The following is a 24305-nucleotide window of genomic DNA, read 5'->3' as shown; positions in this document are numbered from 1 at the left end:
GATGGTTTAGACGCGCACACGAAGCCTAAAATATAAAGTGCAAGTCGGTCCATTTCGCAGCACACACATAAGCCGCGTTGAAGTTGGAAACAGCGTCTCTTGCGCGGATTATTGTGCATTTAATAGCTCTTTATTATCAAACACATCCAGCAGTTTAGCAACAGTAGAGACTGCAGTTTACAACAATCACTGAATCTGACGTTTAGGTTCAGGGAGAAATGACAGCGCAAGGCTGTGAAGGGAAGGATGTCGCACTCGACTGAACACGGCTATAATAGTTTTATAATAGTTTAGAATTTAGAATAGTTTTACCTCATATCATCTTTTTATAATTCTTGGAAGCCAAAATCGAAAATAAAATTAGATTAATATCACAGCACATCCCTAAAGCTTAAGCAGACTAAACTTTTGTTTAGTTCTTGGCCATCGTCACTCATTAAGCAGACTGTGGTGTTGTGCGCTGTAGCTCCACGTGAGAGAGCTCGCTCGCTTTCTCTCTCTTCTGGAATACGAATGGCAAAAATGCATCACGGACAAATGGTTTAATATTATCTCATATAGAAACGGCTGGCAAAGATAGAATTTGCCAGACATAACGTCTATCAATTATAATTAGTAAGTGTATTTTCTTAATTTCTCCAGTACCGACAGCAGGCAAATTTACTGGTCGCACATGTGCGACTGGATGTAAAATTCAGTCGCACACTCTCAAATTTTAGTCGCGAAATGCGACCATTTAGTCGCACTCTGGAGCCCTGGGTTAACTATTGAGGAAAAACATCTGATGTGTAACATTATATTAGATCTGTGCGGTACATAGGTCTTAATATATTGGCTGCTTCATTAATGTTAATCAAACAATTGTAGTATCATGGGAAAAAAAACTTGAATATATATTTTTCCTATAGATATTTGGTTTTGACTTGGTGCTTGGATTTTAAGGTCTGGTTGCTGGTGATTTTGTTTTGGAAACTTCAGAAAACTTTAACTCAATTTTTCTCAACTGACTTTGCTGATTCTATCGACTTCAAACTGGTGTAACTCATTTTTTGCCTGATTCCAACAAATCATACATCATGTTGAAGGTTGTTTTTTAAATTTGCTCATTACGACTCATTTTGCCTGCACGGGTCACGTATGTTGATGACTCAAATGTAAGACTGCTCAAACTGGACATTGAGAGTGAATACTAAACAACTTTTAAATATCATGATTGATATCAGCTGATCAAGATGACAATAAATCTGTGATCAGTATAAAATCTGTTTTTTTTTTTCATTTCTAAAGGAAAGGTTATTTAGACAAAATCTTCTCTGACTTTTCAAAAGCCTCACTTGTGGAAAAGGGGATTTAATATGCAACTAGGTAATGCAGAAAGGAACGGAGTTTGCAGTCTCTTCTATAATAAATCATCTGTCATCAGTCGCCGTTTACATGTAATTAATTACACATGTAAAAATTTGACATGAACACTGATTTTTCTTCATGTCAGTGTTTCTGTGATATTTTAAAATAATTGTTTCTGGTAAAAAAAAAAAATATTCTGGCAAGAATTTTAGCCCTTTTCCTCTTATTTGTTTATTTTTTTTAATTTGACAACTGAAATCTTGATGTCTCCCTACTTTAAATATGGAGGTCAGTTTCTTCCCCCACAAATGCCTGATTAATTTACAGTTTGTTGGAAACATGGATAAACCATAAAAGAACCTTGAGGATCTCCATGTGTGATATTAGGAAGTCAGTTTTCCACAATAGATAGAAATCTGTAGGGAAAAGCAAACACTTATTTCTACATGTGGTTTGATTTTCATATTAGACATATTTAAATATTTTCTTTATTTTCACAAAGGTTTTGTATCTCTGTTCATCTTAATGTGTTTTCAGTGGTGGGAGAGTTGACCAGATCAGAGATGTGTCCTGTCAGCCCAGCACATCCTCCTCCTGTCAGAAACACATCAGTCCTCATGACACAGAAGCAGCCCTGCAGCTCGACTCTCACCAACCAGTGCATGATGATCTGCAGAGAGTCAAAGACCAGCACAAAACCAGCATGAAGAGCAGATATGAGAGAGTATTTGAGGGAGTCAAACTACAAGAGAATCAGACGCTCCTGAACAGGATTTACACACAGCTGTACATCATAGAGGGAGAGAGTGAAGGAGTGAATGAAGAACATGAGGTGCTACAGATGGAGAAAAGCTACAAGACACTCCAAGACACGCCAATCAACTGCAATGACATCTTTGATCCTTCACCTGAATCTGGATATGAGGAGCAGAGAAGAGAGACGAAAGACAAAATGAAGACTGTTCTTACTAAAGGCATCGCTGGAATTGGAAAAACCGTCTCTGTGCAGAAGTTCATTCTGGACTGGGCCGAGGGAAAAGCCAATCAGGATGTAGATTTCCTGTTTGTGCTTCCATTCAGAGAGCTGAACTTGATTAAAGATCATCAGTACAGTCTTCACAGACTTCTGCTGGACTTTCATCCTGAACTTCAAGAGCTGGACTCAAAGATTTATGATGAATGTACAGTTGTGTTCGTCTTTGATGGTCTGGATGAAAGCAGAATTACACTGATGTTTTCAGACAGTGAGAAGGTTTCTTATGTGACTGAGACTTCATCAGTGGGTGTGTTGATGTCAAACCTCATGAAAGGAGATCTGCTTCCCTCAGCTCTCCTCTGGATCACCACCAGACCAGCAGCAGCCAATCAGATCCCCTCTAACTACATCAACCGTGTGACAGAAATTCAGGGATTCAATGACCCTCAGAAGGAGGAATATTTCAGGAAGAGAATCATTGATGAGCATCAAGCCAGCAGAATCATCTCACACATCAGAAGAGCAAGAAGCCTCCACATCATGTGCCACATACCAGTCTTCTGCTGGATCTCAGCCACTGTGCTTCAAAACATCCTGAAGCAAGATCTCAGTGCAGAAATCCCTCAAACTCTGACTGAAATGTACACACACTTCCTCCTCATTCAAACTAGTATGAGGAACCAGAAGTATGAAGAGAGAGATCCAGAGAAACTCCTGCAGTCCAACAGAGACGTGATTGTGAAACTTGCTGAGCTGGCTTTCAATCAGCTGATGAAGGGCAATGTGATGTTCTATGAGGAGGACCTGAGAGAGAGCGGCATAGACGTCACTGACGCCGTAGTGTATTCTGGGATTTGCACTGAGATCTTTAGGGAGGAAGATCTTCCTGTGATTTATCACAGGAAGGTTTACAGCTTTGTACATCTGAGCTTTCAGGAGTTTTTTGCAGCTCTCTATGTGTTTGTCTGCTATTTACAAAATAACAGTGAAGTTCTGAAAATGTTCCTGACAGGAAAGTCCAGATCTCAGTTTGAGAATGTTTCTCTGGATGTGTTTCTGAAGGGAGCAATGAATAAAGCCTTGAAGAGTAAAAATGGACACCTGGATCTTTTCCTTCGATTCCTTCATGGCATCTCACTGGAGTCCAATCAGAGACTCTTACAGGATCTGCTGATTCACACAGAGAACAACCCAGAGAGCATCAAGAAAATAATCCACAACCTCAAAAGAGGTCAAAAAAACAATGTCAGTCCTGAAAGATGGATGAATCTGTCACACTGCTTGATTGAGATGAAGAATAATTCTGTTGTTGAAGAAATGCAGGAATTTTTAAAATCTGGAACAAAAGACAAACGTCTTTCTCTTGCACAATGCTCAACTTTGGCAAACATGATCCTGATGTCTGAGGAGGTGATGGATGAGTTTGACCTTAAAAAGTACAAGATAATATCATCACAAGAGGGTCGAAGGAGACTGTTACCTGCTCTGAGGAACTGCAGAAAAGCTCTGTGAGTGAAAATATGAACATATCAATTGAATTGAAATATGATAAAAATACCACTCATGTAGGTTAATAGTTAGGCTAATGAGCTGTAATGCTAGCTAGAGTATTACAATGTCTGCGCCAAAAAACATTACATATGTTCTTTTATTGGATACCAATGAACATGCAAGTCTCCATTGACTCCCGGCATCTGTGACCACCGTGGTTGAATTTCATTTATGAAGGAAATGTGCCAAAGAATGACGGTAAACATATTTGTGCAAATCAATTTACGCATGACTACTTCACCAACAAGAACCACAAAAAAAGTTGTTTCTGAAGGATGGGTCAATACCAACGCTTCGTGTTCTAACTTCATATCCAAAACAAGCAAGGATGGCACATATTTTGTGAATGTTTGTACATTTCCTTTCTAATTGAGCTTTCTAGAATGCTGTATGGCTAATATGGATAAAGTTACCATAGTCTCTGAGTGTATTCACAGAGACTAGAGTTATGTCGTTAGTTTTATCCCGAAAACGCTCACCGTCTGCGTAATTCATAGACGCACATTTATTATGCATTGTATAGTCAGGTGACAGGCTTTTTTACATTCCCACACGAGCACCTATACAACAATTTAAAGATTCACTTGACGGTACATACTAGTCAATGAGTTGAATCAACTTCACAACAACTTGCGTTACATTAATGCATCCACTAACCATTCAGAAATGTCCAGGTGTTGCAACTAAAAGTTGCAACCTCTTCCTGAATCTCTTCATCTGTGTCCGACTCCGGTTCAAACATATTAGGCTGCACTCCACAACTGGAATCGTCTGTTTTGTTGTTGACAAGAGTATCCAAAGCTCATGTAAAGGATCCACCCTCTTCTGGAAGGGGCGGGGAACAGCTCATTTGCATTTAAAGGGACACACACACAATGGCGCGTTTTTGCTCACACCCAAATAGGGGCAAATTAGTGTAATAATTTCACTTTTGGGCCCAAACAAGGGACGCTAATTATGTAGTGATTTTACCTTCATCCATCCAAGGACGTTAAGGTAGTGATTGGTACTCGCGTCACCGCTGACGTTGTGATTTTTGGATCACACGTCACTTAAGGTGTGGTTATGGGTACATCAGATGACCACCTCCCCCCTCTCTTTAGTTTGGGACACTAGTCAAAGTCTTTTACCTTGGCTCAATGAGAACACTCCAAACTGGAGGCGCTTCAATCATTTTAGATTGAATGTAAAGTGGGGAGAGTAGGTCAGCTGATTTATCTGAAAGATTGGTGAGATTTCTAACCTTTTCTGTATTATCAGCACAAGTAAGACCCAATTGTAATAAAATAGATTTTATTAACAAAAGATAAACAAGAATAACTAACACAACTACTAAATAAATACAATGAATGATAAAGGAATAAAGTGCATAAGATACATAAAATACATGTGATTAAGTTGAGTGTGGCTATGGAAGACTTATCTTATATTATCTTATGGAAAGATAAACTGTTGTTTCTCTGAAACTAAGGTGAAGAACCTTATTATGCATCAAACAAATAAGCGAAAGATTATTTGTTATTGACTAGCATCAGTTAAATGACCTCTAATGTAAATTAGAAAATCATATACTGATAATATACAACAATGCCAAGGTTTCTGGAAAGAGGTTTGGTTAAAGGGTTAGTTCACCCAAAAATGAAAATTCTGTCATTAATTACTTACCCTCATGTCGTTCAACACCGGTAAGACCTCCGTTCATCTTCGGAACAGAAATGAAGATATTTTAGTTGAAATCTGATGGCTCTGAAAGGCCTCCATTGGCACAATGGCACTTTACACTCTCAAGACCCTTAAAAGGTACTAAAGACGTCGTTACAAAGTCCATCTCACTACAGTGGTTCTAAAATAACTTTATGAATCGGCGATAATAGTTTTTGTGCGCAAAATTACATAGTGATGACGATTTCAAAACAAGGCATCATGAAGCTTCGAAGTGTTATGAATCATTGAGCCGAATCATGATTCGGATCGCGTGTCAAACCGCCAAACTGCTGAAATTTGGCGATTCAAACCGCTGAATCGACTCGCTGATTCATAACGCTTCGAAGCTTTATGATGCCTTGTTTTGAAATCGTCATCACTATGCAAGTCGTTATTTAGGGTTTTTTTGCGCACAAAAACTATTATCGCCGATTCATAAAGTTATTTTAGAACCACTGTAGTGAGATGGACTTTGTAACGACGTCTTTAGTACCTTTTAAGGGTCTTGAGAGTGTAAAGTGCCATTGTGCCAATGGAGGCCTTTCAGAGCCATCAGATTTCAACTAAAATATCTTCATTTCTGTTCCGAAGATGAACGGAGGTCCTACGGGTGTCGAACGACATGAGGGTAAGTAATTAATGACAGAATTTTCATTTTTGGGTGAACTAACCCTTTAAGTGATATTTACGTTCCACGTGGTTGAGTAAGCAGTCCGATGGAGGTGACTTCATCCACTGGTTGTGCTGGGTGACAATGCAGTGGGAAAGGAGCTGGAATCTGTTTCAACAGTCTTGAACATGAAGATCTGTGGGATACTGATCTCCTGGAGCACCAAAGGGTCCTAAAATCTGGAACATGCAGATGAGGCCCTGAAGTAGGTGCAGAAGGTCCTTAATCTGGAACACGCAGACGAATAAACCTCGAAGTGAAGGATTGCTCTCCTGAGCTTAACCTTGTTGCAAATGTCTCTGTGTGTCTTCTGACTCTGTGGGTCAGACACTCAGGACTTGGTCAATCCGCTTTGGTCTCTCTGGCATGGAGACTCGGGACGTGCTGTAGTCTCGCTGGACTTAAACTCTGAACGTAGTGGTTGTTTATGTCTCTTTCCTCACAGGCTGGAGGCTCAGAACGTGGTCGTATCTGTTGCTGCCTCACAAACTGTAGACTCAGATCCTTGGATCTTTTGTTGTCTCTCTGGATTAACCAGAGGCTCAGAACTGAGAATACTTATTTCTCTGAATAAGTATGAAATGGATGTGTGTAGTTTACATCAGTCTTAAGGTTTCCAAACATAGTTATGAATGGATTTAGATGGATCATTGTGGTCTTTGTTTCACCCACTACTGCTAAGGTCCTGTGGAATTTTTATGGCAGTCATAGACCAGGACACTAGGGATTTGGGTGAAGGGCAGAAACTGCATGTGGACCAATGAGATGTCTTGTCCTTCCTGGGCTTGGTACAAGAGTTCTTCTTATTGCCCTCTAAGAGGTGTCTGGCTGTTGTCCTAGCATTTTTATCTGATGGCGTTGGACAGTTTGTTTGTGTAAGTCCACCAAGATCCAATCAAAATGTAGCAAACCTTTGTCCACTGTTATGGACAGAGAGCGGCCCGGCCATAAACTGGGCCCTGGAATGTGCTGTCCACTACATTAGACAAGCTATAATAAATGACCTAGGTGGTATTTTGAGCTGAAACGTCAGACACATTCTGGGGACACCAGAGATTTACATCTTGTGAAAAGGGGCATAATCTGTCCCCTTTAAGGTCTGGGAGTCTTTACTAACGTGCTGATCAGTTAAGTTTGAAAATGTGCAGAGATGGGGTCTTCCAGGACCAGGATTGGGAACCACTGATTTAGGTAATAGCTTATATTTTTAAGCTTGTTTTGTATCATTATAAATCAATATAAATCAGGTTTCCTCAAACTCGGTCCTGGAGGGCCATTGTCCAGCAGAGTTTAGCTCCAACCCTGATCAAACACTCTTGAACAAGCTAATCAACCCTGATATAAATGATATTGAGGCTACCATGAACATTTGCTGAGGCATGTAGTCCGGTTGAGAACCACTGCTGTAAATATAATGAGCTACCAGTAAACCTGTCCAATTTTAATACTAGTTGGAAACAAAAGTTCAACTAGTCTATAAAATGTATGTATTAAAAAACATTTTATTTAAAAAAAAAATTCAATGTTGGAGTCATAGCCTTGTGGGCTACGTGCCGACATATGGATTTCTCTGACAATCTCGTTCAATTGTGGATGGACCTCAAAGACACTTACTCCTTCAGTCATAACATAGCTACTAAAGCAATAAACCCAAAGAAGAGTGGTTTACAGTGGATTTAAACCAGCTAAGGGGCGATGTTACAACCTAAAACCCTGTTCTAAATTCACTCTAAATCACAGCTTCAATATTGCGATTTAATATGCGATTATTTTTAAGCTGAATGAATGTTTTTTTATCTTCTGTATTATTCAACAAAGATGAGCAATACATTATTGTATAGTAATGGTGGGAATCTTTAGGCACTTCATGATTTGATTCATGTAACAACAATGAGTTTCGGGGAATAATTAATTCAAATGGTATAAATATTCATGAGTCTATGAATATGATTTGCTTGTTGTACAGACAATATTAACGTATAACGGAACCTTTAATCATTTAAAAGTAACCTTTATCCAAATTGATTTCTTCATCAATTATCAATCTTACAAACCTTAAGAAACATTAATCTGCTTGATCAATTTGTATTACTGAAGTAGTGATACAGGAAAATCAAGCTTAAATGGGTAGCTAAAATCTTACGTCTCATTGACTTCGATATTTGTGAGCAAAACAATACGGATTCAATTTAATGCAATCATTGGGTTTTAATAAAACAACTACAGAATACAAAGCTACGAGTCACACGGGGGTAAATATGCATATATATGTAGGAGAAAAACGATATGGTACAAACAAGAAAAAATCAAACTTAACGAATAATATAAAAGAAAAAAGAATGATGGAAAGAGAGAATTAACGAGGGAGAGAGAGAGAGAGAAAGACAGAGAGAGAGAGGCAGCTTCTCAGCAATTTCACCAGAGCCCTTAAGAAATTCACAGTCCCGTGAATCAGGAATAATTCAGACAACCTTTTACAAGCAGTTTGATTGTGAAATAGAATACTTGCATTACTATGGCTTCTCGTGTAAGTGTCTGAGTTCGAATCGTCGGGGAAGTTCGCTAAGGATTTGCGGGTCCCAAGAGAATTTCTTTGAAGTTTAGGAAAGTCGGTCTAGAAGTCTGCCGGTTTCTCTCTCCGTAGCGGGGATGCCAAAGGGGTCCTTTTCTCAGTGGCAGAATGCCATGGTGGTCTTCCTCGTTATGGCGGAATGCAAAGAGTTAACGGTCGGTTCCGTTCTTACAGGGAGTGCAGAATAATTAGGCACGTTGATTTTCTGATCATATTTTTTTTTCAGGCACATTTGACCAATTCCAAACCACAGTAATCCTAATAACTACTATTGATTAAGTATTTAATAATGTATAAGTGATATATAATTGTTCATGAAGGCTGGAAATGAAAATCACCTTATATTCAGGTGTGCAGAATTATTAGGCATGTTTTCTTTTACAGATAAATTGAGCCAAAAAAAGAGATTTAACTCAGACTGAAAAGTCAAAAAGTATTAAATGCCCATGAGAAGGATGCAATACTAATGCAATACTAGACATTGCAGTTAAGGCATGACCATTGGACAGTGAAATGCTCGTTGGGTCAGCAGGATCTGACAAAAACAGGTGGTGAAGAAAAGACACCTGTTAACTGCAAAAGAATTAAGAATTAAGGTGAAGAATTAAGGGTGAAACCATCAGGAACCCTTTAGTCTCCAGCGCCACCATTTTCCAAACCTGCAACCTACCTGGAGTCTCCAGAAGTGCAAGGTGTCAGGATCTCAGAGACTTCAGTTAGGTAAAGAATCCTAAAAAATGACCCCCACTAGATAAGAATCACAAGCTGAAGTGTTGTAAAATACATGAAGAAGGTTTTTTTATAGGCTTTATGGACAGATAGGTTGAGAGTGACTCTTGAAGAACCAGCACCACATCCTCTTGCACCACTGTTTAAAGAATTCATCTTCCAGAATCTGGCAGTACGTTTTGGGAGTTCATTTTACATTTTACAATTGCAGTTAACAGGTGTCTTTTCTTCACCACCTGTTTTTGTCTGACCCTGCTGACCCAACGAGCATTTCACTGTCCAATGGTCATGCCTTAACTGCAATGTCTAGTATTGCATTAGTATTGCATCCTTCTCATGGGCATTTAATACTTTTTGACTTTTCAGTATGAGTTAAATCTCTTTTTTTGGCTCAATTTATCTGTAAAAGAAAACATGCCTAATAATTCTGCACACCTGAATATAAGGTGATTTTCATTTCCAGCCTTCATGAACAATTATATATCACTTATACATTATTAAATACTAAATCAATAGTAGTTATTAGGATTAATGTGGTTTGGAATTGGTCAAATGTGCCTGAAAAAAAAATATGATCAGAAAATCAACGTGCCTAATAATTCTGCACTCCCTGTATAGAGGGGGATGGCCGACGCCCAGAGAGTTGGAGGGATCCAATCACGTCCGTGTAGACAGAAGGCGCGAGTGTTCCATTGTTTTTGGATACCCCTCCTCTTGGTTAATCAATTGGGTCATCATTTTAGGGTTAGGGTATTGCCGATGATCATGGAGATACATAGCGCAGTGTCAGCTGCGGTCCAGGTTTGGACAACAGGCGAGGTATTCAGGATAGGCAATCGGGACAATGCTTGGAGGGCTGTGTCGAGGGGAGCAATGTCAATGAGCTGAGGCCCCCCTTTTTCAATCCACCGTTCTAGTTCTGGATCTAGGGTGAAGTTGTGGTCCTTGAAAAAGGCTGGGATTTCTAGCTCTGACTGATACTCTTCACTCGGAAGATGGTACAAAGCCAAATCGTCCAGGTGGAGGATGGCCCCTCGCGGTACTTGGATCCACATGCTCTGGTCAAGCAAGTTGATATGGGTGGCGGTGTCATGCTGGTCGTAGATCAGCATAGCGGTACGCACCGGAGTGTTGACGAGCCACCTGTCACCTACGATCTCTGCCTGCGTCTCGCTGACTTGGGTACGAGGCGTGGCGTTGGTAGGGCAGTGGGTGTTGCTGATCATCGGTTGCAGTCCGCAGATTCCTTCGGTGTGGTTTCTGAGGAAGGGCTTGCTAGGGCAGAGGTAGTGAATGTCTTTAGTCAGGGTACACATGTGCAGGCTCGGGGCTAAGTACAGCTGTGTATCGCTGTCGTGGTAGGCGACCACCTCAGGAGTGCGCACCTTAAGGTGTGTGTTACCCTTCCAAAAGCCCACATTGATAATGTCTTTGAGTCGGTAGATTCGGCTCGACTCGATGATGGGTAAGTTAAGAAGGAAACCCATCTCCTTCTGCTCGGGGTCCACATAAAGGGGAATGGCGCTACCCAGAGAGTAGGCAAGGTGTACTTGCAGAGGGTCGGTGGGTGTGTTGATAGCGGACGCCAGCACACTTTGCACCAGGCTTAAGGGTATAAGGTATGGTGGTATTCTACCCATGGCTAAGCTGTCGATGGAGGAGCTTACTTCCCGTAGCATGTCAGTCATTAAGGCTGTGACCAGCTGCGTATGAGCAAAGTCATTCTGGAAGACTGTAAACAGCTGTTTCATGGCATTCACGGTCTGGTTCAACAGGACACTGTGGGTGTTTAGAATTACCACGGTTCCTCTTAATGTCTTGCCGACGGTTTGTAAATCTGCACTCTGTGTGGTGAGTTGCTCTTTTAGCTGTGGAAGTTCAGTCTGAATTTCAGCCACATGCCGTCTTATCGTGGCTACGACACTGGACATGCCAATGTTAAACAGAGTTCCAATGGCGGCGGCGGCAGCTCCGAGCAACGCTCCAAGGAACCGTTTGGAGTGGCGGTTGTGTCCGCCTAACTCCGCTTGGGTGACTGTCATCTTCTCCAGTTGGTTGAGCATGTGCTTGACATCGGCCTCTTCATGGAGGAGAGAGTCTTCTGTCCACTGGGCACCGACCCTGCTGTACTGGGCTACTACGTGGGGGTAGTGTGCTCTGTTGACGTTGCGAGGGTCGAGTCGAACGTACACTTTCTGGGTGTGCGTCCGGCAATTGGTGATCAGGAGCCCCGGTTGTCCTCTCAATACAATGCCCGAGGCTGGACCTGGTGTGATGATGTCTGGTGGCGGCTGGCCTCTTGTTGACTGGAGGCACAGGAGGATGATCCACAGCCGCATCCTATTACAGGCAGAAGAGAGAGAGAGGTAGGGAGGAGCAGGGGAGAGAGAGAAGGAACAGGTCAGCAAGGTTTGTCCCGGGTTGGATGGGAAAGTCTTTTCGCTTCGGTGACGGCGGTTGAGTTTTAGCTTGCATTGGCCCCTCCCTGTCTTTCTCTGCTATGGCCCCATGTCTCTTAATCTGGTTCCGGTGGACCCATTTGAGAACTGGTTCTCTGGATCCCCGGTTTAGCTGGATTTGGTACGCTACTGGGGAGAGTTTGTCTATAATCTCATGGGGTCCCGTCCAGTGAGGCAGAAATTTCTTTGACAGCCGCCGGGGGCCTGTCAAAGGTGGCGGCTTGAAGCTGTAATACAAGACCTTGTCGCCAACATCCAGTTCCTGGTGTGATGCTTTCCAGGCGTAATATGCTTTCTGACCTTCAACGCTTTTCTGCAGGTGTTGCTGGGCAAAAGCGAAGGTTGCTTTTAAGTGTCTATGGAGCTCCTCGAGGTATTGGAATGTGGTGTACGCGGTGACAAGATTGGAGTCTCCGGGTTGGTACAGCAAGTGAAGTGGCCGAGTCATCTGCCGCCCAGTCATGAGCTCGAAGGGGGACACCCGTGTCGATTCCTGCGGGGTACTCTGCCACATCTTTTTGCTTCCCGGGCCAATATGCCACCTGTTTCAGTGTGTCATACGTGGCTCTGGTGCCATGGTGTCCAGCACATGGTGTGTCGTGGGCGTACATTAGCATCACCCCCCCTTTGCGACCGTGGCACCACAAGCCTTGGCGCTGTGCTGTCATCGGGCGCAAACCACAGAATGTTGTCCTGTATATGCAACATGTGTCTGGAGTTATGTAGGTGTCTGATACCTGAGTCATCAGTGAGCTCGGAGTCAGTGATAGGGTGGCAGGAGGGGTCAGAGAGGTGGTCAAGAATTGTCTTTATTGCAGTGTCAGAGGCTTGCATATCGTTGTTGGAAATCTGCGGAGTTAGCGATAGCGGCTGCGAGGCGGGCATTGTACCTGGGGCCGGTCACTTGCTGCGGGTTAGCACTGCAACGTTGGGGCTGGATGTGGGGTTTGGGGGTGCCCACATATCGCCGTGTAGTGCGCCCATCTTGGCGAGGGCGTCAGTTTGGTCATTTAAGTCTTTGTCGAGACCTGGTAGCTTCGAGTGTGCTTTTACCTTCTTCCAGTACACTCTCAGGTCGTGTGTTCTTGTGATGTTTTCACATTCCTGGAACAGGTGTTGGTGTTTGACTGGCTTGTTGTTAGCGGTCTTGAAACATTCTGTTTCCAGCTTGGAAGGTGGCACACGAAACTGAGTCTGGCATAGTTAGAGTCTGAGCAGATGAGCAGTTCTCTGATGCCATGGGCTGATGCGATCTGTAGGGCTATGAGAATAGCTGCTATCTCTGCATATTGCGATGACTGGAAGCCCAACTTGAAGTGTTGTGGTGGGCACAGCTGATCGTTCACCCACAGCACTCCTGCACCTGCCCTGAGGACGCCGTCGTGGTTGTAGGAGCACCCATCGACGTAGGCCGTGGGCATGCCCTGGCACGCATTCGGTTCAAAGTATCTGTGACAGGTCAGTTGTTCTTGTTGGGGTTCTTGTGCATCCGCTGCAGCAGCAGGCGTGTTATCAGAGCAGTTTTGGCATGCAGCCAGGCCATTGCCCAGTGCAGACTTGTGATTTTGTGCGTACCGTGCCTCAACATTGCGTCCCTGGAGGGCCATTAACCACGTGGCTATACGTGAATTAGTGACAACGCCATCTCGGATGCGTTGGCTGTTGAGGAACATTACGGGCTGGTGGCAAGTCTCAATGATAACTTTCTGTGCCCCAATGTAGTTGGAGAATCGCTGAATGGCCCACACCGTGCCGCACAGAGCTTTTTCACAGTCAGAGAACTTGCACTCTGGTGGGAGAAGCGTTTTGCTGGCATATGCGACCACCTTTTTGTCTTGGTCATGTCGTTGATATAGGCCAGCACTGAGACATTGGTCGGAAAACCCGGCTTCCAGGTAGAATTCCTTCTGTGGATCGGGGTAAGCAAGGCATGGAGCTGTGCATAAATGTCTTTTTAGTGCCGTCATGGCGTATTCTTGAGCGTCTGACCAGACGAAAGGACAGTCTTTCTTCAGCAGGGCTGTTAGAGGTCTGGCAATGTCTGAGTAGTTTTCGATGAACTGTCGGGAGTAATTGCATACCCCTAGAAAACTGCGCAGTTCAGAGACGTTTGTAGGAGGCTTGATGTTTTGAATGGCATGAATACGGTTTGACTGAGGTTCAATGCCTTGGGATCCGATGAGCAGGCCCACGTAGTTGACCTTGGTCCGGCACCACTGTCCTTTGTGGAGGGCGATCTTGGCACCGGCTGCGGACAGTTGGTTCAAAATATAGTCTATTTCATTCAGGTGGTCGGCCACCGTTGTGCTCTTCATGAGAACATCGTCTACATAGATCAGGTTGCCTCTTACTCTTGCTGGTGAGTTGGCATAGCCGAACGGACATCTGTTGAAGGTGTATTGTCGGTTGCCGAATGTGAATGCTAGCTTGTGTTGGTCTTCTGGGTGCACCGGAATGGTCCAGAATCCAGAGGCTACATCAAGTGTAGAGAAGATTGTGGCTCCCCTGATTCGGGGTATTTCTTGTTCTAGTTGGGTCATAGGCCATCTTGACAACGGTACCTGTTGATTCAATTTCCGATAGTTGATCGTGGGTCTCCAGGCTCCGCTGGGTTTCAGCACAGGCCACAAGGGGCTTGAAAAGGTACTGTTGCAAGGACGGATGGCACCTTTTTCAAGCATGGATTCGATGATCTCCTGCACTGGTTCGTGTGAGGCGATTAGAATCTTGTATTGCTTGACAAAAGTGGGAGGCGCATCAGGGTGCGTTGGGATGCGCACCGTGTGGAGGTTGGTGAGACCGCAATCTAAAGAGTCTTTGGCAAAGGATTCTTTGAACTTATAAAGGACTTGTTTGAGTCTTTGACGGTCTGTCTCGCTCTGGAGCGCGTCAGCGTCTCGTAGAATTTGATGCACTTGAGACTCAAAACCTGGGTACGGTTCCTCCATATGTGTGTCATCAGTCAGGTTGGTCTTGGGAGGTGTGGCAGGGTCATCAGTCTCACCGACAGGCTGGTGGGAGACTGTGTATACCGCGAGGTGACTGTCCTCAGTCAGCTCCGTTCGGCACACCTGGTCTTTGGTCATTGGCATGACAGACGTGATGGCAATGAATTTGAAGGGTGCGGTGAACAGTGTGTTATCTGTACTCCCTTCGGGTATCAGTGCAGGTGGAATGGGCCCAATGATGGGTAGTACAAGTTCAAAGTCATGAAAGTCATGGCTCTCTAGCCATCCCAGCCGGTAGGCCTTGGGAATGTTGATGTCAGTTGCTGTGCAGTTGTTGAAGAGGATGTAGACTACACGAGATGACACTTCAGTGAGGGGTATGGCTTCAAGTGTGAGTCCGAGTTCCACACATTCAGGCGAGGGTTGGAAGAAGCCCAGCGTGTGGTTTAAGGTTTGACCACATCGCATGTTGAGCCGAACAGCGACCCCTTTGGTGTATGCTGGTACCACCGTTCCCTGTTCGTTGACTAGGGTGCAGACCTCGGGGATGGTCTGTCCTGACATGAGGTTGTCATGGCTGATGAAAACGTGTGGCTGTAAAGTCAATGGGGCCCATACGACTTCATTAACCCTTAATCGCCCCTCAAGTAGGGTTTACGTTTGAGTCCCTTGGGGTCAGATAGACCCCAAACTTTTACAGAGCGATTGCATAAGGAAATATAATTTTTTTACATGGAAAACTATATATCATTTTTTTTATTTACTTCTCAACTATACATTTATGCTGTGTTTTTGTGGGTATTTGGTAGTTTTTTACCTATTTGCTGCACAAATACCTAACTATGTCATAAATTAGCTCATTAAAAATTATTTTTTTATGAAAAAATCACTTGAATGATGATCTTAAATAAATATAAATAGTTTTTGGACATTGCTCTATGTGTTAGGGATAGAATACCGCCAACTGTAGGTTTGTGGAAAAACTTTAGGAATTATAGTTAAAGAGAAAGAGAGTGCAATGACCACATTATCCACTAGAGGTCCAGAGGGAAGTTAAGCTGCCTTTCATCTTTCTTTTATTTGCCCTTTTCCCTCTCTTTCTCATGATTGTTCCATGTTGCATTTGTGCTCTAGTATTTGTCCTTCATTTATGTATGAAAATCTTTCAGATTTATGCCAGTTTTGTTGATTTTATTTGCCAGTTTCTATAAAAAATGCTCTCTGTTGCAGTCACACACGTGTGTGTTTGTGTGTGTGTATGTGCGTGTGTGTATGAGACAGAAAGTTCGTTCCACTTTGTGTTTATGCTCTAGGACCAGATCTTGATATAAATGTAGACATTTTCAGATTTATACTGGATTTAGTTGATTTTTTTTTACAAACAAAGTGAAAAAAAAAGCATTTTTTACATTTTCCCATTCATTGCCAAAATCCAAAAAAATGCTCCAGACACCTGTGTTTGTGTTTGTGTGTGTGTGCGTGTGAGTGAACATGCTTGTTCCATATTGCATTTGTGCTCTAGTATTTGTCCTTCATTTATGTATGAAAATCTTTCAGATTTATGCCAGTTTTGTTGATTTTATTTGCCAATTTCAATAAAAATACTCTCTGTTGCAGTCACACACATGTGTGTGTTTGTGTGTGTGTGTGTACGTACGTGTGTGTGTATGAGATAGAAAGTTCGTTCTACTTTGTGTTTATGCTCTAGGACCAGACCTTGATATAAATGTGGAAATTTTCAGATTTATACTGGATTTAGTAAAAAAAAATTGACAAAAAAAGTGAAATTTTTTCATTTTTTACACTTTCCCATTCATTTTCAATGTGGGGTCAATCTGACCCCGAGGGACTTAAACGGTAACTTTTTTTTTACACACCCTTAGAACAACCAAATCAAGCCCAGATTTTTTGTGCATGTTTAGATAGATTATTTAGGAAAAGTCACCGAGTCTCATGGCCCTGAGATGAAGGGAACACTTTTAAAAAATGGAGGAAAAGTCCAGTGGGGTCAGCTGGACCCCAAGGGACGATTAAGGGTTAAACGTGTCCACATGAGCCCGGAGGCGAACCAAAATGTCTGCTCCGATGTAAACATCGTGGGGCGGGTCCGGAAGGACCAGGAAATAATGGGTCAGGCACCGGTGATTCCATGTCAAGCGCAGCGCACAGATTCCTCTGGCAGACACCATAGAGGAGGGGTGTGAGTTCAAAGGGAAACGGGTGCGCTTGCTGGCATAAGGCGGGTCTGGTGCATTTTCCCTGAGTGCATTGAACAGTGAGAGACTAATGGCTGAGTTGTCTGCCCATAATGCTAGAATAGTGTTCGTTGTGGTGATATCATTCAGCTGCAGGTCAGTCATGACCTTGGGGCTGTAGGTATCAGAGTCTATGGTGAGCTGAAATGTGCAGAGTAGCGAACTTGAAGTTTGCTCTGGGTCTGAGACTGTGTTCTCACGGCTGGCTGCAGGAGTTCCCGTGACCTCTGTGACCTGACAGTCTTGCTCAGAAGACCTGTGTGTCTGGAGGGGAAGAGGTTCTCGCACTTGTGCCCAGAATTTCAGCTGTTTGAAGTCCAGTAAAGGTTCGAAGCGGTCCAGCAGGTCTTTGCCGATGAGAAACAGATAAGTGTTCATAGGTGACACATAGACAGGGTGTACAAGACTCATAGGCTCAAATGCCAGTTGAATGGGAACTATGTTTTTGAGCTGGATGTCGTTTTGGCTATACAACTGCACATTCAGCTTACACGTGTGAAGGTTAAGAGTGCGATTCTGTCTCTGTGCTTCAAATTTGAGTTTGTCAAACAGTTGAACGGATATCAACGTTAGGTCGGAGCCGGTGTCAACCAGGGGTTCGAGTCTCAGTTCCAAGGTGATGGTTAGGTAGAGTTTTCGAGCCATTCCCTTCTCGATCAGGTTCCCCAAGAGTCTGGTTGTTGGGGCCTGTGTGCTGATCGGTAAGCAGTAGGGCTGTCACTTTTGTAAAAAAAATCCTGTTCGATTTTTGAGACACAAGTGTTCATTGAATCGATTCTAAAATCGATTTTAAATGACGTTTTCATTTTCAACGCTAAATATAGCCTACGCCAATCCCCGGACAACTAACGGGCATTAGAATGAAAGTAAAGAGGGCGCTTGAGACGCACAAGTCAGCAATATTTCTGATGATTTATTTTGTGCACAATGATAAACAGGAGTGCAACATTCTGGGAAAAAAAACATTAAGCAGAGTGGACTGCCATAACGTCAAAGAAAAACATTATTACAGGCTTTAACATGGCTGTGTTTACGATTATAAATTCCACAACAACAACAAAAAAATTGTAGGCCATGAAAAGAGGTTGAAAATAAAGCTTAACAATTTACTAGTCTACACTTAATGTGAAGTTCATGTGGATAATAATTGAACCGTTCAAAATGAAACTTTGAATGAAATTAGCTTGCGAACAGGCCATGTGTTTTTTTTAATTGAACTTAACCGACACTTAGGCTATGCGGGCGTTACTGATGAAACGTGCAAATAAGGCTCTATTACAAATTATTGGACAGGAAAACAAGTCTATCAACATTTTCGGGGTCCAGAGCAGAGCGTTTCTTATTCACTATATGCCCAGCTGTAGAGGAGACGCGCTCCGACCGCACTGATGTTCCAGGGACACTCAGGTACTTCATTGCCAGCTGCGCAAGGTGGGGGTATTTCGAACTGCCAATCTTCCACCACAAAAGCGGGTCGCTGTCAGCTGGCAAAGGTGGTTCCTTTTCATAAACCAACATCTCCTGTAAGAGGTCGCTTTCGACGTCATTCACTCTTTCCTAGCCCCTTGTGTAGATGTCACCAAACAGATCCCCCATTGCTGTTAAGGCCGTCTTTCCCCCGTTTGATTTCGAGCTGCCTGGCTCCGCCTCTACGGGTTCGTCATTGTCGCCAGACTGCAGTGCCAATTCCTCTCTAATGTTTGCGTGCACTTGTTGCTTTTGTTCCTCCGATAAATGAATTAAAAGATGAAACTGAGGATCCAAGTAAGCAGCTTTATTCAAAAGCATAAATGTCGCTTCCTTTTTGGGGTCATAGCGTTTGCTCAAATCTGCCTCGATTTTAGTGGCCATTTCCCTCAAGCACAACCCAGCACAATCTGACTCTGACCTGATTTTTTCAACTTGGGACAAAAGTACATGTTGCAAAGGCAGTACAGCTGAGGATGTGGGGTATTTGCATGAGGACAACGCTTGGGTGGCGACTTTGAAAGGTTTGAGTGTCTCGCGCACCTGTTCAACCAGGCGCCACTCAGATGTGGTCAGTTCTAGATTAGACATTTTTTTGTCAAATATCACGGCTGCCACTGCTGCTTGTTGCTCAGATGCCCTACAAATCATATCGTAGGTAGAGTTCCATCGTGTCACACAATCATTGATTAGTTTATCTGGCTTTAGACCTAGCATACGCTGCTTATCCTCCAAGAGGCTGCTGTCTGTAGTGGATCTGTGAAAATGAGCGGCAGTTTTTCTTAGTCTAGCAAGAGTTGTGTCTATGGCTCTGACATCTAACCCCTTGCGTACAGCCAGGTTGATTGTGTGGGCCAGACACGGTATGTTAACAGCACCCAGATGCTGCTCCACTGCATTAACATAATTAAGTGCATTATCAGTAGTGACTGCGACAACTGAATCGGGCTGTATTGCGAAATCCCTCAAAATGCCTGCGATGCACTCTGCAACATTCTCTGCTGTATGGCTACCTCTCAGCTGCTTCGTTTGCAGTACAAAATCGTGGAGTTCCCAAGTCTCTGAAATGACGTGTGCTGTCACTGTGATGTATGCTTCTGTAGCGAGGGAACTCCATCCATCGGTAGTCAGAGCAACGTTTTTGCCTTGCAAAATCTCACGCATGTTTTCACGACTAGTGTCATAGATTTTCGCGATCTTCTTAGTTACTGTGGTCCGGCTAGGAATAATGTATCTCGGCTCAAGTTCATTAACAAAATCAATGAAACCTTCACCCTCCACTATGCTGATTGGCCTCATATCTCGACAAATGAACTTTGCGAGCTTCGAGTTTATAGCTTCTTTCCGTGCAGCAGGTAGAGGTGCAGACGGGAGAAAAAAGTTTGTCAGTCTTTGCTGTTTAGCAGGTGGCTCTACCGTGTCTAGGTCTTTGTATTCATCTGGATGATGAAGCTGCATATGCCCCCTCATAGTTGTAGTGCTGCTGTGATATGGGAACTCACGATCGCACAGTTTGCATACCACTTTGTCCTTCTTCATAGTTTGACCAACAGTCCAAAACCCGAAGTGCTTCCATATGGAACTCCTTAAGTTATTAGGAGTTATCACTCGTCTTTCGTGTCCCACATGTTGATCGCCGTTGTCCTCCATTCTAATTTTCGTAGCAGCCGATTTAAACTAGCCTATATATGCGCGTAAATTTTATTTTTTTTAGCTTTCGCAAAGCCTACCAGGGCGTGGGGAAATGTTTTAGGTTGGGGGTGCTGTGTTTTTTTTTCTGTTTTGTTTTTTATTTTGAGAGGGGCATGGTCATTTCACTGCACATCGCATTTTTGACATGGTTGATTCTTCTTGCAATCGTAATGCAATTGACTATGGCCTACATTAAACCTTTAAATAAAAGGGTAATTGAGCGTTTACACAGTCATATAGCCTACAATAAAAGAGCCTGCACAGCGGCAGGAAATAAAATTAACTAAAAAAAACCTGCCTACCTCACCAGAGCATGTGCGGAGCTCCACTCATGAACTCACCGGTAAAACGCTGTCCGCTCAAAATGCCGCGCTGGCAGTAATGCTACTTGATGTAGCATTAAAACACAGATTTAGTTTTATATGTTAAATATAAATATATTTAATTAATTAAAAATATTAAATATAATAATGTTATTTTTAAATTGAATTTAGGATACATTGAGTATTAGCTACAATTGAACAGGACACATAAGATGGGAAATATGGGGGTCAGAAATTATTTTGACCACTTAAAGCATTTCTTTAAAGTGAATTTCGTGTTATATAAATTGTTTCTTAATTTTAATCAATTGTTTTATTGACTAATATTGCATTGATTTAATAAATAATAAGGAAATATAGCATACAATGACATGGAGGCGCTGGCTCCGCGTGAACAACGGCTTAAATGAACAACTTTGAGGCGGCAGTGGCTCAGTGGTTCATGTAGGTTGTCTACAAACTGGAAGGTTGGTGGTTCGATCCCCGGTTCCACCTGACCAAGTGTCGAGGTGTCCATGAGCAAGACACCTAACCCCAGCTGCTCCCGACGAGCTGGATGGCGCCTTGCATGGCTGACACCGCCGTCGGTGTGTGAATGAGTGTATGAATGGGTGAATGTGAGGCAAATGTAAAGCGCTTTGGATGGCCGTAGGTCTGTTAAAAGCGCTATATAAATGCAGTCCATTTACCATTTACCAACTACCCTATTAGGAAAAAAGCTTTAGTTGGGCAGCCCTATAGCCATTTATTTCAGATAGACCTATATTTGTTCCACCGTGTCACAAAGGGCATTTCGGGTTGAGCGAGCGGCGCTGAGAGGAATGAGAAAGCTGCTCTCCATTCTGGAGGAAATAGCGCTCATTCTTTTCTACGCACACAGCATTGTCACAATATGACCTCATGCAAGTTTTAAAAACATATTTCAACATATTAATAATACCTGTCAATAACTTTTTTATTTTTTTTAATTCGTTCAAAAATAATAGTGTATATATTTGGTTAAAATCGATTCCCTATTTTCGTTTTCGAAACTTGTGTTGGTTGGTTCGATCGATTGTGCAATCGATTTTCGAACGTAAAGTGACAGCCCTAGTAAGCAGTCGGGATATGTCTCTTGTGTCTCATTGTGAGCGCAGATAACCAGAACAGCACTTTCATGTACCTTGGTGTGTGGAGTGACACTGTCTCGGTCAGGAAGTGTTGCTGTCAGCTGGAGTGAGTGGGTGTTGCTGACGTGTGGGGGTGCAACAGCTAGTTCGATAGTCTGTGGTTGGGAAACAATATTCTGGGTGTTTGGTTCAGTTGCCAAAAGGTTAGGAAGGTTGATTTCAGGCGTCCGGTTCAGTCATGCGGTTTCTGGTTCATCCTTCTTGTCTGCCTTGCGAGGTTTCTTTTGGAGAAACTCCTTCAGTACCTTCAGCAGTTCTGCAGTTTCGGACTCGACCGTACTTTTCTTGTTAGCTGTGGGCTCAGATCCGCGCTTACCAGTATCACGTCGAGAGTGGCCCCTCTGTCGGTTTTCTGGGCTTGGCGTTCTGGGAGAGAGAGTTCGGCTCCTTCTGGGTTGCCGGCCGGCTTCCCATGTGCCCCCCCCCCCCCTTTGGTTGTGGAGGGTGCGAGGCCGGTCCCAGGATCCTCCAGAGCGATCGTTCTGGTACCTTGGATGGGCATTACCACGACCATGCTGCCCTCTGCTGGCTTGGAATGGTTTAGACTCTCTGTTGACGGGTCCGTAACTGTGGTTCTGTTGGGCGCCCTCTAGGGTCAGCTCTGTGCGATGCTCAGAGACAGGGCAAATGGTTGGGTGTTTTACAGTCTTTTCAGAAATAGCCTTTTGCTTGGTGTAAGCCTTGTGAGCCTTGGTGTAAGTCTCTTAACTGTTGGGTGGACATGCTGTGTGGACAAACCAGAACTCCCAGATCGTGATTAATCGTGGGGTGAAGGTTTCGGAGGAACAGGGTTCTGAAGCTGAGGTCCTCCTCCATGCCTGGTTCGTTTCGTGCGCCAAAGTAGGTTCGCCGCAGTCGGTTATAAAAGTTCTGTGGGGTTTCAAGTAGGGATGCACCGATCCACATTTTTTCACTTCCGATCTGATCCCGATACCTGAATTTGGATATCGGCCGAAACCGTTACTATTCCGATACCAGAGCTGTGTTTGCTTTAATATTATTATTATCATTATTGTTGATTTTATATGATGCTGACATAAACTCCACTCAAAAGACAAGTATGATATGAACATAATAGTGACCCAAATTATCACGGTTATCAATTTATATTTGAAAATCAACAAACAAAAAATAAATCAAGCAGCTCTAAGCAGTTTTTTTAAGCTAGATTCTGTGGGATTTCCTTCCTTATAATGGCCGTTGTCAATGGCAACGCATAATGCATAAATCTCTAATATTATATCTGTAAATATATTCTCAAGCAATATTCTCATCAGTGTTCTATCAGCTATGACACATTTAAATCTAGCATATTTTGTGTAAGAACCCATACAGTGTTCTAGTGAAATAAAGCATATATTTTCATATGATTTGACAGTTTATTTGATTAAATATCAAAAATCCAAAAGGTGTGCATCATACCTAACACCTAGATGAACACTTTACAGTCAGTTTTATGACTAAGTCATTCTCTTCAAATGCCATTTAAGTTAGAAACGTGTATAGCCTACCAATGTTGTATGTAACTTTAGAGACGGTCCCTAAATTTGCGAACGTCAAACCAACCTAATGCCAGTCATATAAGATGCGCTGTGGTTCTGCTGTGTTTTGTTTGAAACTATTTTCGGTGCTGAAATATAACAAAAACTGTCAATCACTGTATGATGAATTAATCTCCTGCGTGCATCGCTCGTTCATCTCTGCTTTGAGTGTAGATTTCAGCGAGAGTGAGAGCCGCGCGCGCTCTGACAAAACTACGCTAATCTGAACGCCTCTTATTATATTCATAAACTCAATATAAACACGTGTAATTGGTTATAATGCGCAACGCGATTATAACAGATGGCTTTTGAGAAGACCATAATAAGTTCAAAGTGGCTGGTGTGAGTGTTACACAGCCAAAATACACGCAGATGGCAATTGTCAATGTCAAGCCCTGATTATTATCTCTTAAATGTCACCCTAGTCTTGTCTGCTTTTTTAAATGTTTGATTGCGTTCGTTGTGTTGTACGACGCGAGGGAGCTTCCACCTCTCTGAATTACGGTTTTGCAAACATTGTCTTGCTCTGCGGTGTTTCCAGTGTGAAGTATTTCCACACAGCTGACATGTTGGCTAGCCACAATGCTGCTCAATGCTATCCTGCTATCCTGCTGCAAACTGCGGAATGGATTTCCTGAGTGGGGCGTGTCTCATAACTCTGTGTCTCATTGAGCCGCGCCTACGTTCAGGAAATCCATTCCATAGTTTGCAGCCAGCTAGCAGACAAGCCGGCGGGAATCACTTTTGGAAAGCGCAGACGTGGCTCATGGGTATCGGATTTCTCCGCAGGTTGGATCGGGAAAATCCGACACGTGAATTAAGCTGGTATCGGTCCCGATACCGATACTGGATCGGATCGGCCCCATCCCTAGTTTCAAGTCGACCTTGCCTGAGGTCCACAG

General features: G+C 43.2%; 1 protein-coding gene across 1 annotated transcript in view; it reads left to right on the top strand.

The window, feature by feature from the left end:
• The window catches only part of LOC307125781 (uncharacterized protein), a 238644-nt gene that overhangs the window by 62810 nt on the left and 151529 nt on the right, over positions 1–24305 (top strand). The window contains exon 4 of the mRNA XM_079815890.1: positions 1885–3831. Within this exon, the coding sequence (XP_079672016.1) occupies positions 1885–3831 (1947 nt within the window). The remainder of the gene's footprint in view (positions 1–1884; positions 3832–24305) is intronic.

Source organism: Gobio gobio, assembly GCF_949357685.1.
Source record: "Gobio gobio genome assembly, chromosome: 1".
Taxonomy (NCBI): Eukaryota; Metazoa; Chordata; class Actinopteri; order Cypriniformes; family Gobionidae; genus Gobio; species Gobio gobio.
The sequence above is the reverse complement of the archived record's forward strand: the minus strand, read 5'-3'. Positions and strand labels throughout refer to the sequence as shown.